The sequence below is a fragment of the Megalobrama amblycephala genome, linkage group LG12 (genome assembly GCF_018812025.1).
Source record: "Megalobrama amblycephala isolate DHTTF-2021 linkage group LG12, ASM1881202v1, whole genome shotgun sequence".
Classification (NCBI taxonomy): domain Eukaryota; kingdom Metazoa; phylum Chordata; class Actinopteri; order Cypriniformes; family Xenocyprididae; genus Megalobrama; species Megalobrama amblycephala.
In genome coordinates this window covers 15,803,690-15,817,541 of record NC_063055.1, presented here as the reverse complement: position 1 = coordinate 15,817,541, position 13,852 = coordinate 15,803,690, and the positions used below count along the sequence as shown (strand labels likewise).

Below are 13,852 nucleotides of genomic sequence, written 5' to 3'. Positions count from 1 at the left end.
AAGAGCCCGAGTGTGCTTGTTGTACTATGGCGATGGATTAGTTTCCTTAATCTTCTTTAAGCGCAGAGGAGGTAATGTGCTGGAAAAGACAGAGTCAGTAGTTTCTGTTGCAACATCTAGGTCTTCTAAACTGTCTGGTATGCTAAGGCAATGAAACGGATTTGGAAGATTATTTTTAAAGCAATCTTTAATGGTAGAAATGATGGTTCTACCATATTTATGGGTGGTGGTTTTGCAGCCTTGGCTAAATGTAGTATACACAAGACTAAATAATGATCTGAGATGTCATCACTCTGCTGCAGAATTTCAACGGCATCAATATCGATTCCATGTGACAATAATCTAAAGTATGATTACGACAATGAGTGAGTCCTGACACGTATTGTCTAACTCCATAGAGTTTAGAATGTCTATAAATGCCAATCCCAATGCTTTATCATATCATGGATATTAAAATCACCAACAACAAGGACTTTGTCTGCAGCCAGTACAAACTCCAATAGAAAATCAGCAAATTCTTTGATAAAGTCTGTATGGTGCCCTGGTGGCCTGTATACAGTAGCCAGCACAAATGTCAGCTTACATAACGTTACATAAAGCACCATCACTTCGAAGGAATTATATTTGAACAACTTTTGAGTAATACTGAAGATATTACTATAAATTACAGCAACACCTCCCCCTTTGCCTTTCTGATTAGTATTGTGTCGATAATCGTAACCTTGAGGGCTAGACTCATTTAAAGTAATGTAATCATCTGGTTTTGGCCAGGTTTCTGTCAAACAAAGCAAATCTAGATTATTGTCTGTGATAATATCATTTACAATAAGTGCTTTTGAAGGAAGGGATCTAATATTCAGCAACCCAAGCTTTATTTGTTTATCAGTATTATCTCTGTTTTTTATTTGTTGAACATCAATTAAATTTTTACCTTTAAATGTGTTTGATAGTTTTTTTGTATTTACTAATTTGGGGTACAGACACAGTCTCTATGTGATAATATCTAGGTGAAAGAGTTTCTATGTGTTGGGAATTTTCTGACTTCTGTGACGTGAGACGGCTAGCAGACGGTCGGTTTAGCCAGTCTGTCTGCTTCCTGACCTGAACCCCAGTTTGTCATGTTTTAGCTCTAAGACTATGTGCCATATTAGAGAGAAGAGCAGCACTATCCCAGGAGGGATGAATACCATCTCTTTTCAACAGGTCAGGTCTACCCCAAAAACTTTTCCATTTGTCTATGAAACCTATATTATTCTGCAAACACCACTTAGACAGCCAGCCATTGAGTGATGATAATCTGCTAACTATCTAATCACTTGTCTATAGCGCTTTTTTTTCTTTGCTTGTTAGCAACTTAATTTCCAGATATATCATATAAATAGGCTACCGCTTATATCACTCTTAAGTGTGAACATCCTTCAACAAATACAAGAAGGTTGATAAATGTAATAACTTTTTATAATAAAACTCCATGCCTGAAAACAAACCACCTTTTTTAATAACATCTAAGATGCAGAAAAAAGTTTGACAAGGTGGAGTGGTCATTTCTCTTATCTACAGTGCATCATTTCGTTTTTAAAACACATTTCTCCAACTAGATCAAAATACTCCCATGTAGCCTCAGTTGTGGAAGCAAGTCATTGTTTTGCAAGTCTCAACTAATGCTGCGTTCCAGACGAGGTTGGACCTGGGAATATAAATTAAATGTCCCACTTCAGTCAGTTCCAGTAAATCACACGTCACGTTCACATGTTGACCACATGATGTCGCCATGACACAATGAGAGCAATTATCATAACCATAAAGAGCTATATAGAGCTTTATTGCCAAGTGTGCTTTCACACGCAAGGTATTTTTCTTGGTACTGAAGCTTCCAGTGCACATAAACAATACTACAACAAGAAACAGTAATAAAATTAAGAGTAAAATCAGTGGCGGCGCTAGGCAGGGATTTGCAGGCCACCATGTGCTTAGCCCCGGTGTTGTGTAGCCTAATATTGCCTAAAAACTGCTGTGTGACAAGGAGTACAGCTAACAAGCTAAAAAAAAAAAAAAAAAAAACCCAGAAATAAGTTTTTATAAACTGTCGACCCCAAAAAACGAATGTTTAAGGACACAAGGGTGGATACAGGCAGCAAGACAGAGCGCAACGAGTCATATTACTATATGAAATGTATTGGAGGGGAACGTAATCGGCGACAGGTGAAATAATTCTTTGACATGGTTAAAAATAATGAATGGTTTGTTTTTGTTTGTTTGTTCAGCATATGTTGTCGCCTATTACGCCCCCCTCCATTCACTCCATTCACTTAATATTGCTTTGTTAGAGTTGATGAAAAGCATACAACTGTAAAAACAATCCAAATAAAACACTAAAAAAAGATGACATATTTAATTTGTTTACATGCACGTCACATTTAACCAACATCAGAGAACAGTGAACATGAAAGTGTTGTTGAATTATTGAAATATTAACTGTATTAATCTCAGTGGAATTTCAGGTAAATATTTTAGTTCATTTACATTTACGCATTTGGCAGACGCTTTTATCCAAAGCGACTTACATTGCATTATTCGCGGAACGTGTCCCTTTGACGCCGCCGCGTGTTTCATCGTCATTGCCCCCCGTACTCTAATCAGACGTAAATTCGGCCCCCCGTACTCTAATCAGACGTAAATTCGGCCCCCCGCACTTTAATTTGGGCACTCTCCAATGTAAACGCTCTCACGTTGTGTATGTTTCGTTCATACCGGACGGCGGAGGGCGCTCTCTCGCAGAAAAGCCCAAAGCGGACCAAAACGGACTCGTAAAAGTACTAATTTGTGACGCTCCAGGAAATACCTTATATGGACAAAGGCATCCAGCTGTCACTGGATAAAAAAAGCCGAAATGTTTTGACTTATAATAAACGTGAAGACAATAAACACACGGCAATAACAATAGCCATCTTCTTGGTGCGTTTTCATAACAGAATATATGAATATATGCAAATTGATACCTTTTTTATTTTATTTTTTTACAGTATAGAAACTATAAATGATATTTTCTGCCTTATTCTTACTGTCCCTGTTTTTATTGTTTTACGGTTATGTTTGTATGTTTTAAAAAAAAAAAAAAAAAAACATATTGTGTCCACAGCTACAAATATTTTGAGAATACAAATAGGCACAGAAACAATAATGTGAGGGCAAAGATTAACAACCTTTTTAATTTGCATAGATTTTTAGTCAATAAAATTTTTTTTGAATAGCAGTGCAATTTTGACATAACAGCCTGAGAAAAGAATAAATAAACCAAAACAAACATCTGCAGTGCAATTTTGACATAGCCTGAGAAAAGAATAAATAATAAACCAAAACAAACATCTGCAGTGCAATTTTGACATAACAGCCTGAGAAAAGAGTAAATAATAAACCAAAACAAACAGTTGTAGTGCAATTTTGACTTGACATAGCCTGAGAAAAGAATAAATAATAAACCAAAACAAACAGTTGCAGTGCAATTTTGACATAACAGCCTGAGAAAAGAATAAATAATAAACCAAAACAAACATCTGCAGTGCAATTTTGACATAACAGCCTGAGAAAAGAATAAATAATAAACCAAAACAAACATCTGCAGTGCAATTTTGACATAACAGCCTGAGAAAATAAAAATAAAAAACTCACACATGAATAACAAGGTAAACTTACCATTATTTATATATATATATATATATATTACACACATTAGGGCTGTTCAACGATAACCGTGGTTATCATGTACAAAATAAGAGTCTGTGTTTACGTAATATATGTGTGTTTGTTTTGTGTATAATTATTATGTATATATAAATACACACACAAACATACATGTATATATTTAAGAAATATAAGCATGTATGTATAAATATATAAAAGTATTTATATTTTTATATATTTAAATTATATATAAATGTAAATATTTGTATAGAAATATAAGATATTTTTCTTAAATATATACATGTATGTGTGTATATTTATATATACATAATAATTATACACAAAACAAACACACATATATTACGTAAACACAGACTCTTATTTTGTACACGGTAACCACGGTTATCGTTGAACAGCACTAATAAACATATATATTATATTATATTATATTATATTATATTATATTATATTATATCACATTTATACCTGAAATTTTTTTTTTAGAGATTTTTTTTTTTTGAAACCTATTATACTTTTTAGTCATTGTTGGAGACTTGTAAATTGCTCTATAATGCAAACATTAACCAAATAAATAAACAACAACAACAAAAAAAAACGTGCTGAAAGAGCAATTTTATGAAGCTGGAGGGTTGTCATTTCCTGGCTTTTTTTTCCTATAACCTCGTTCCTCCAGCACAGCCCTCCATTCACCGTATGATTGAGTCTCAGACTCTTTGCAGTACCAGTTACCAAAGTACTGAAGATGTGATGGTGGCCGTCTTTCTTTTTTACACTTTTTACAAAGAATGACATCTGTCTTCCTCACATATTTTCTTGTGACAGTTCCAGTGAGCTCCCTCTCCTGTTTTCTCTTTCTGTATTGCTGAGTGGAGTAAGGAACAGCTTGACTGGATGTCTGTGTCTGAGCTGATGGTGGCATAGCTGAAGGTAATGGGAGGTTGAAGAACATCACCTGTGAGGTACCAGGCACTGTAGAGGATGGCGCACTTGCGTCTATCACTGTAGGAAGCTGCACAGATGGTAAAATGAAAGGGAGAGAGAACGGTAGTGCTGGTGCAATAGGACGTGCTATGACAGGAAGTCCTTGATGTGATGGTGGAGCCTTGGAGATGGCCTGAGGTTGCGACCTCCCCTTGAGTTTTGCCTCCCCAGCAGTGTTTGGTGGCAGGATAAAAAGGTGAGGCTCAGCCAGATTGCCTGAATAGAGAGTGGGTCCTTTCTGTATAGCCGCAGGAAGCTCCTCAGGTCCTGCCATGGGTGCGTCTGGAGCTTGGATACCCTGCTTTAAAATCTCCTGTTCCTGAGACTTGCAACGCCTGCTGAACCTGGGAAAACATAAAACAACCAATATTAATAAACATTTAAGCAATAATACAAAAGATGGTGTGATCAACTACTATTTGATCACGACTATGATGCAGAAGCATGACACAGCTGAGATCACATAGCAATTGATCACACCCTCGTCTCATGTATTACTGCTTTTGTAAAATGGCTACTTAATTGAGATAACCATTCTATTATGGATTATGGAATCTTGTAGTCTGTTGAAGACCATGTCCTGAGCAATAAATCTTATCTTTCATATTGCTGAATTGTTGAATTGATTTGTTTCTAGACCCGTCAAAGCAGTCACTAACATTAAGTCAACTGCGTCAGTTACTTGAACCCTCTGTGTAGCCCTCAGATGCTTTAGGTTTAGGCTTAGCAGTTACAATGCTAATTTACTCACCACTGTGTGACTGTTGCAGCGTTCACTTCAGGGAGCTGGATGGTGGTCTCGCTCATCACCTTAGCATTGGTGAGGATGCACTCTCGAATGTGCTTGTAAACACGTGTTACCATTGTGAAGCGGGACACCCTCACTCCATCACAGCGCACCGCATTTGGGTAGAGAGCACAGAGCCTTGTGAAGATGGCCTCCACCACTCGGTTGCAGTCAGGCCACTGTGCAGGACTATGAGCCCCAACGAAACACCTGCAAGTTACAAAAGAATAAATATTATTAATGTATGATTGTTTTCGATTTGTGATCCTTACTCTGTTATTTTTATTTTATTTTCCCTTTTCTATTCTGTATGTTTTGCTTTGTGTTGTCTAGATGTTAATTTTTAATATCTGTGCATAGTTATGTTGTCTTGTTTGTTTTCTAGTTCGATGTTGAAATATCATATCAGTAAATTAGGTCTCTACTGGGTTACTGTGTTGTGGCATTATTACAGCTTTATACTGCATTATACGGTGTCGTTAGTCAGCCTGTCAGTTTTTTGTTTTTGTTTTTCACAATAATAGCTGCATATTATTCCACTTATTACACAGCTACTTACTAACAGACAGTAAGACAAATCATTTGACACAAAATATTGATCCAAAATGACTTTACTGATTAAGAAATGCTTGTGTTGCTTCTGCTAAATAGAATAGTCTGATGTGCAGTTGGAACTGTGTCCATAGCAACGTAACTTACTTAGCAACATAACATAAAGTCAGCATTAAATGTAAAACACAACTAATAATTTGTTATAACTAGGCTAGGTTTGAACTTAACAAGCTGCAGGAAGATAAACTAGCTATGAAGCCTTCAGGTTTTACTAATTTTACTAGAAATCCTTACTAAACAAATAAAGCTGGAGATGATATTTCAGCCAGTTATATATATTTAAACAAAACCTTTTAGACAAAGGCAATCAAGACCCTGTGTTTGCTAAATTTAAAGGTCCCGTTCTTCGTGATCCCATGTTTCAAACTTTAGTTAGTGTGTAATGTTGTTGTTAGAGTATAAATAAAATCTGTTAAAATTTAAAAGCTCAAAGTTCAATGCCAAGCGAGATATTTTATTTAACAGAAGTCGCCTACATCGAACGGCCAGTTTGGACTACATCCCTCTACTTCCTTCTTTAATGACGTCACTAAAACAGTTTTTTTGACTAACCTCCACCCACAGGAATACACAAGAGTTGCGTTTGTAGAGTGTGTTTGTCGCCATGTCGTCAAAACGCTGTTATTTTCATCCCGCAGTCCAATCACCGGGTCTGATTCCGGCTCAAAATGATAGGGTAAAATTAAAGACATGTTTACAATAACACTGAGCTCGTTCATCTCCACGTTATGGTAAGAGGCGTGACCTTTCCGGGCAAGGAGCGCTAAGCTGCTGTCGAATCACAACACAGGAACCGCTGGCACAATCAGAACTCGTTACGTATTTCTGAAGGAGGGACTTCATAGAACAAGGAAGTCATCAGCCCGTTTTTATGACAGTGGAAACAGCGGTATACAGATAAGTAAATTATGTGAAAAATACTGTGTTTTTTTACACGCAAAACATGAACACATGTTATATTGCACACTATAAAGCACAATCAAAGCTTCAAAAAAACAACGAAAGACGGGACCTTTAAGATACCTTTTAGTGCTCTCCACACCTGGTGCCACAATCTTCTTAGTGGCCCTGAATCGTCCCTGTTTTAGGGTGGTTTGATGACGTGATGAGTAAATGGTCTTTTTCTTGTCATACTCCCCCAGTGCCTGCCATAGGGTGATGATCTTGACACACTCTTCTCCAGTCAAGGCCAGACAGTGGTCTCTGAGGCTAACCAAAAACTCTGCCAAGTCCTGCACGGCTCCATACCCCTCAATATTATCAGGACCAACAGAATCCTGAAATGAAAGATAATTTAGGAACTTTTGATAGCAGCAATGAATATAAATATTTACATGAAAGCACAGCCAACATAACCCAGATTTTGTTTACACACATGTAAATGTACATTAAAAAAGAAACTGTGCCCTTACATCATGTGAAATATTCTCTTCAGATGTTGGAAGATCAGTTTCTGCAGATAACTGATCCACTGGGACTACATGAAAAGGATAAATATTTAGTTTAAATTTGTATTTGTGTCTTTCAATATGACAAATGTACAGTTAGTTTGACAACAAATACAGAAACCTCTATGAATAATTTGGTAAAACTCACAGCTATGTGCCACAAGAGAGAGTGATGGCTTTGATTGGAGATTGACAGGAGATTTCACTGGTGATGGAGGGACCACAGACAGTGATGACGTGGAGCTGGAAACAGGAGATTTCACTGGTGATGGACGGACCACAGACAGTGATGACGTGGAGCTGGAAACAGGAGATTTCACTGGTGATGGAGAGACTACAAACTGTGATGACGTGGAGCTGGAAACAGGAGGTGTCACTGGTGATGGAGGGACCACAGACAGTGATGACATGGGGCTGGTTGCTGGAGGGGTTGGAGATGATGCTGCAGACACTAATGCTTGTGAAGAGGCAGCAGGTGTCCGTTCTGTGTCAACGGTGGGGACAGTGATGTCCTGAAACTCCTCAAGTTCAGCATAATCTTCATCCTCCTCTATAACAACCTCAGTGGTCTCTAACTCTTCAATGGCCAACTTGTAGTCCTGCAGAACGTTACCAGTTTGCTCGTAAAGGTATTCCACTCCAATAAGCTCACCTTTAAAATATTAAAACATTGACAATTAAATAATATACCATGATATTATATTATAACTGAGTGGTTAAATGGTATGTGTACACTTGAATGAAACTGTCACCAAAAACAACAAATAGTTATCTACCAGTGTACTTTCTTTGCCCAACATAAGGGGTGATTTTCATGCCCATAACCTTCTCTGCAAGAGTATTGACAGCATGATGCAGAAGATGATGGTAGGAATGTGGCTGCTGCTCATCAGTTGTTGCTGCCACAGCCCGGTCCTCATTCCACCTTGCAAGTCCATCCAAAAGATACGCCTGGAAGAAGGTGTCACTAGCCAGCGTACCTGTAAATTCAAAAAAGAAAAAAAAAGACCACAAATTTCATATAAATACACATGTTCTTACAATTCTCATTATTATTTCAATATATAATTAAATAAAATCTTATTTCAATAATTCAGGTTAAGTTGCTTATTTACCTGGGATGAATCTGTTAAGGTGCAGGTGAAAAGACTCAAGCGAAGTGGAACCTCTGGCACAGCGGTAGGTTGGCAGCCGGTGCCCTCCCTTCACTACAGTGCCTGTCTACATGTAGAGCTGCACACCTTGAGGACCCTGGATGCAGGCCACATGCTTCCGCTGGGACTTTAAGATCTCCCTCATCCGGGCTGAGTTTATTAGTGGGACTCCAAGAGTGTCACGACCAGCATCTCCATCAAAGGCCTGAATATGGCTCTCAATCATCGCCAAGGTCTCCTTGGTACCACGGGTGGTCCTCCTGCAATGTAGGGCTAGCTCGCTACGGCTGATACAGCGCAGCACATCAGCCTCGGATGATGGTTTCCGGTCAGCTTCTAGCTCTGCACGCTTTGCCTTCTTCAGGGCCGTCAAGTCCCCCTGGTCCCACATGAAAATACAGTGGCTGAGGCGACTCATAAATGTGGCATACAACTGATGAGAGTCGGTGGTGCAACCCACAGAAAACCTCCGCATAAAGTGCCATACATCTAACCGGATGGTCATTTGCTCCCACTCTTCAAACATCCTCCTCAAAAGAGTGTTGCCACAGCAGTCTCGGTCGACATACAGTACCTCAGGAGGAGCCACCCCAGCCACTTTGTATCGCTTGATGAGGCCTTCAATCATTGGTCCGAGACCAAAACCTTCACTGGCTGTGAGTACGGACATGATCACCTGTCCATACTCATTTCCAACATTGGTTGCCCAGGTAGCTGTGCCATAGCTACGTCCTGCTAGTTTTCTGGCCACTTTTTTAGTAGAATCCATTTTTAAGATCCGACCATATTGTGATGTGATAGAGGCCTTGATCTCATCCAGCCTTTGCAGGACATCCTGGGCATACACCTGCATCAGCCACCGGTGCTTAGGGATAGAAGGCATTGAAGGAGCAGGTTCAAATGTCACAGGCAGGATCAGGCTCGACGTGACAGCACTGGCAATCCCCATGCAATCTGTCAGATACTGGACTGTCTTTTGCAACCAGACCTCAGCATGACGTTCCTGCAGCTTGCGCTGGATCTGGCTGCTGCTGTTTCCCAGCCCTCGTTGACGCATCAAACTTACTACCTCCAGGTCACATGCAAGTTTTAATGTAAGAATGCAAGGGAACTGCACCCTGTGGCCAATGTCGAGTTGGGAGACGATACCATGGCTCCAGCTGATGACCTTCATCTTACATCTTCGGCAGGCCAGGTACTCAGATGCCACAAAGTACATCTTACTCAAGGCAACCACCTGCCTGATCTTTTGATGCAAGCCAGCTGAGGTCAGAAGGTCTTTCTGACAGTCTGGATGGGGACAGGTCAGCTTCACTTGCCACAGTTTTCGTGGCATCCAGAGCAGCAAGGAATGGCCAAAGTAATTCTCCAAGGAAGGAGAATCAATGGCCCCTGTGCTGTCCACCTGAACAGGGCTTTGGATATCCACCTCTGATCCACTTCAGGCAGGGTGTGTATCCATCCAGCTGGAAGACAGACTCGTCGTGCTGGAAAAAACAAAACAAAAACAGAAATGAACACATAAATAAACATATATAAATTCACATTGCTTCACTTTATTATCCCTGGAAAGGAAAATATTTTGTTGTATGTTTAAATTAAGTATAAACATACATGCCACATATGCCTCCTCAAACATAGTTGCCTCTGCCAGCAGTGTGCCGTCATCTATATCAGTGGGGAGGGCGAGGGTGGCTGAGGGCCCTGTGGCTCCCTCAATGGAAGCAGTCGGTCGGGTGAGGGTGGCTGAGGGCCCTGTGGCTCCCTCAATGGAAGCAGTCGGTCGGGTGAGGGTGGCTGAGGGCCCTGTGGCTCCATCAATGGAAGCAGTCGGTCGGGTGAGGGTGGCTGAGGGCCCTGTGGCTCCCTCAATCAACACAGTCGGGCGGGTGAGGGTGGCTGAGGGCTTTGCACGTGCTTGGGCCAAAGCTATAAAACAAAACACAGGACAAAGAGATAAACATAACTACTGAACAGCAATAAATCCTAAACAAACCAAAAAATTTGTTTACAAATGTGTTATACAAATAAATGTTTGCTTACAAGGTGTGGCTTTGTGGGGGGAAACCAGCCTTTCTACAGTCTTGGTCAGACTTTTCTGGTTAGGCAACCTGGTAACCAAAAGGGAGCGGAGAGAGGCGGTGGAAGTATGGGTGGTGGCGGTGTGCTGGGTCGTGGGAGTGAGCAGGGTGGCGGCAGCGTGCTGGGTGGGAGGAGTGAGCTGGGTGGCGGTAGCGTGCTGGGGAGCTTTCTCAGCATATTGCTCTTCCTTCAAGGCAATGGCAATTCTGCCAGAAGGAAATAGCTCAATATACTCCCTAAAACTCCCCTTGTTGTGGGCATGTTCTTGGGAGTCTTTGCTGGCTCCTGTGGGGTCCCTCTTCATAGCTGCCACCAGGTAAGCAGCATACCCCAGAGCATTTTCATCCACCCACCTGAATGTTTGCCCACGAAATACACCAAACTGGATTTCAAAGAAACCTAGCAGGTGCTTTCGGTTCGCTAGATCTCCGTGGTGCAGAATTAAGCTTTTCTTGGCCTTGTTCAGCACTATCTCCGGGGACAGGGGTCTCGTGTACGGCTTTCCCTTGTTGGCCTCCTTCACCTTTGCCGCTTCCAATGTATCAGCCAGATTCAGGCTGCCATCAGCCCGTCTCCTGAAGCGCGGTTCCATCAAAATTAAAATGTGAAGATATAAAGACTATAGAGAAACAGACAAACACATTTGGTAACACATTAGTTAATGCAGCTGTGTATACTACATTACTTTATTTATGATACCCTTGATGATGATGATTTTATATAATGCTTTGCCTGTATATTTCCAACAGGCTCAAAATGTTAGCTAACATTTCAGAATCATTCCAGAGTAAGAGGAAATTGTTTCAATAATTATTATACCATTAAATACTATATACATATTATACCACTAAACTTTTGTCCCACCTGAGACAGAGGATTTTTCAAGTAAGCAATGGGTAGTGGATAAGGGAAAGTTTAGTCTATTCTACCACCTTTTGAAGTCAATTTTTTTTTCTATGTTATCTCCTTTTGAAGACGGATTTTTCACTTCCATTCACTTAACCTCCCCTGATGATTTTCCCCACTTTGAAACCCTCTGCTCTATAACATGTAAAGGTCATGCATTCAAAATTTTACTTAGCTAAAACAACTAAGTTTAGCACCAAAACATACTTAAAGTACTAAAAGTAGAAGCATAATGTACACTATATTATTGGATTATAATTAGTGATGTATTACTGTGTAAGAATCATTTTAATGCAGCTGGTAAAGCTGTAGTAAACTATAACAGTATATACTTTATATTCTGCTTGGTCAGCTAATCTATAAACATATATATAATATTTTGTAATAATATTTTGTATTAATTGCCTGAATTATTAGCTAGTCTGAGCTTCAGGTTAGTCATTTAAAACAAAGGTAACAGTTTACAATAAGGTTAATTAGTTAACATTAGTTAACTACATTAGTAAATATGAACTAATAATGAACTGCACTTATTTTACAGCATTTATTAATCTTTGTTAATGTTAATTTCAACATTTACTAACACATTATTAAGTCTTGTTAACATTAGTTAAGGCACTGTGAACTATCATAACTAATGTTAACAAAGATTATTAAATACGGTAATAAATGTATTGCTCATGGTTAGTTCATGTTAGTTATACATTTACTAATGTTTAACTAATGAATCTTATTGTAAAGTGTTACCAAAACAACTATATATAATTGCCCCTTTATGACAAAAGACTGACTTACTTTGCAAATGTTGGTCAGAAGTTAATCGATGAACGTTATCAATAGGCTAATCTATAGAGATATAACATACCTTATTTTTTAATAATATTTTGTATTAATTACCTGAATTATTAGCTAGTCTGAGCAACAGATTATTCATTTAACATCTATATATATTTGCCACTTTATTTTTTATCGACAAAAGACTTACTTACTTTGCAAATGTTTCTCATAAGTTAATTGATGAACGTCATCACCTTCTCCAGCCATATATGTAGGTCTCCGACGTTGATTGGTCGATTCCTGGTTGTTACTGGGGGAATCATGGTTGTGATACGAGCGCTGATTGGCCATAGCATTCGATTCTTGGTTGCAGCCGGGAACGTGATTGGCTGTCATAACCATGAATAACCACGATCTACAGGTGGCAGGGAGCGCTACAGGAAAGTCAGCAGAGTTTGGCTGACAAAAACGTTTGGGAATCCCTGCCCTACAATGTTGAAGATCAGAAATGGTACAATTGTATTGTAAAATGCGAGCTATAACTTTAGAGAAATGATTTTCAAATCTTAACGTTAATGCAACAGTAATTTTGGATGTTTCACTTACCATTATAAGACACATGACATGAAAGTAGGTTGTTTTTTAGTGCAACGATGGTCAAAGAACACACAAGTCTCTTTATATATATATACTGTAAATAACGGCATACATTGTGTGTGTGTGTGTGTGTGTATGTGTGTGTGTGTGTAAGAAATATTTACGTAAACCATATGGGACTGTCAGGTATTTCTCTAAATGGTATTTTAGTCTTAACTAAATACAACCTGTTTTTGTTACTGAAAACAGGATGTGCTTTTTTGCGGGTCCATGTTATCCGGCCCGTTCATTAAAAATAAAAAAATAAAAATTCTGATGGCCCGCATCTTATTTCAAAGTTGTATGACTAATTTTTATGGGACATAGTTTTTGCACTAATGTATCAGTGTATTTTTCATACAATGAAAGTCATGGGCACCAAATTAGTTCTACTGGTTCCCAATGTTCTTCAGAATATCTTCTTCTCAGAGGAAAAGAAACATACTGAAGTTTCAGAACGGTTGAGTAAATGATGACAAACATTTTCATTTTTGGATGGACTATACTTTTTAATCGAGTAGTACTTGGAGACTAGTGAAAAAATACCATGAAACTCTAATTTTGACATACAAGTACAAATGTGCAATGTGTTACTTGTAATTACAATTTGAGCATAATATCCAGTATAATATGAGAAAACAGGAAAAATGTGCAGTTTGGTTTGGATAAAGGAAGTTTGAGCCTTAATACTGACATGGCTGTGGAGGCTGGGAAACACTGCGCTATAAAATAAAGAATTACACAAATACTCACACCAGGCTTCATTT

The 13,852-nt window shown here is 39.0% G+C and overlaps 2 protein-coding genes across 2 annotated transcripts; both read right to left on the bottom strand.

Annotated features, from left to right (window-relative positions):
• Positions 1-4,315: 4,315 nt before the first annotated feature.
• LOC125280139 lies at positions 4,316-8,537 on the bottom strand. The gene is made up of 6 exons (XM_048210469.1): positions 8,307-8,537; positions 7,679-8,182; positions 7,495-7,559; positions 7,106-7,359; positions 5,435-5,680; positions 4,316-5,027 (listed from the first exon to the last, which is right to left on the bottom strand). The coding sequence occupies exons 1-6, from the start codon at positions 8,350-8,352 to the stop codon at positions 4,316-4,318; spliced, it is 1,827 nt and encodes a 608-aa protein (XP_048066426.1). The 5' UTR covers positions 8,353-8,537.
• LOC125280606 lies at positions 8,377-12,875 on the bottom strand. Its single transcript, XM_048211261.1, has 5 exons — positions 12,662-12,875; positions 10,728-11,385; positions 10,299-10,613; positions 8,646-10,171; positions 8,377-8,510 (listed from the first exon to the last, which is right to left on the bottom strand). The coding sequence occupies exons 1-4, from the start codon at positions 12,677-12,679 to the stop codon at positions 9,996-9,998; spliced, it is 1,167 nt and encodes a 388-aa protein (XP_048067218.1). The 5' UTR covers positions 12,680-12,875; the 3' UTR covers positions 8,377-8,510; positions 8,646-9,995.
• Between the last annotated feature and the right edge of the window lie 977 nt (positions 12,876-13,852).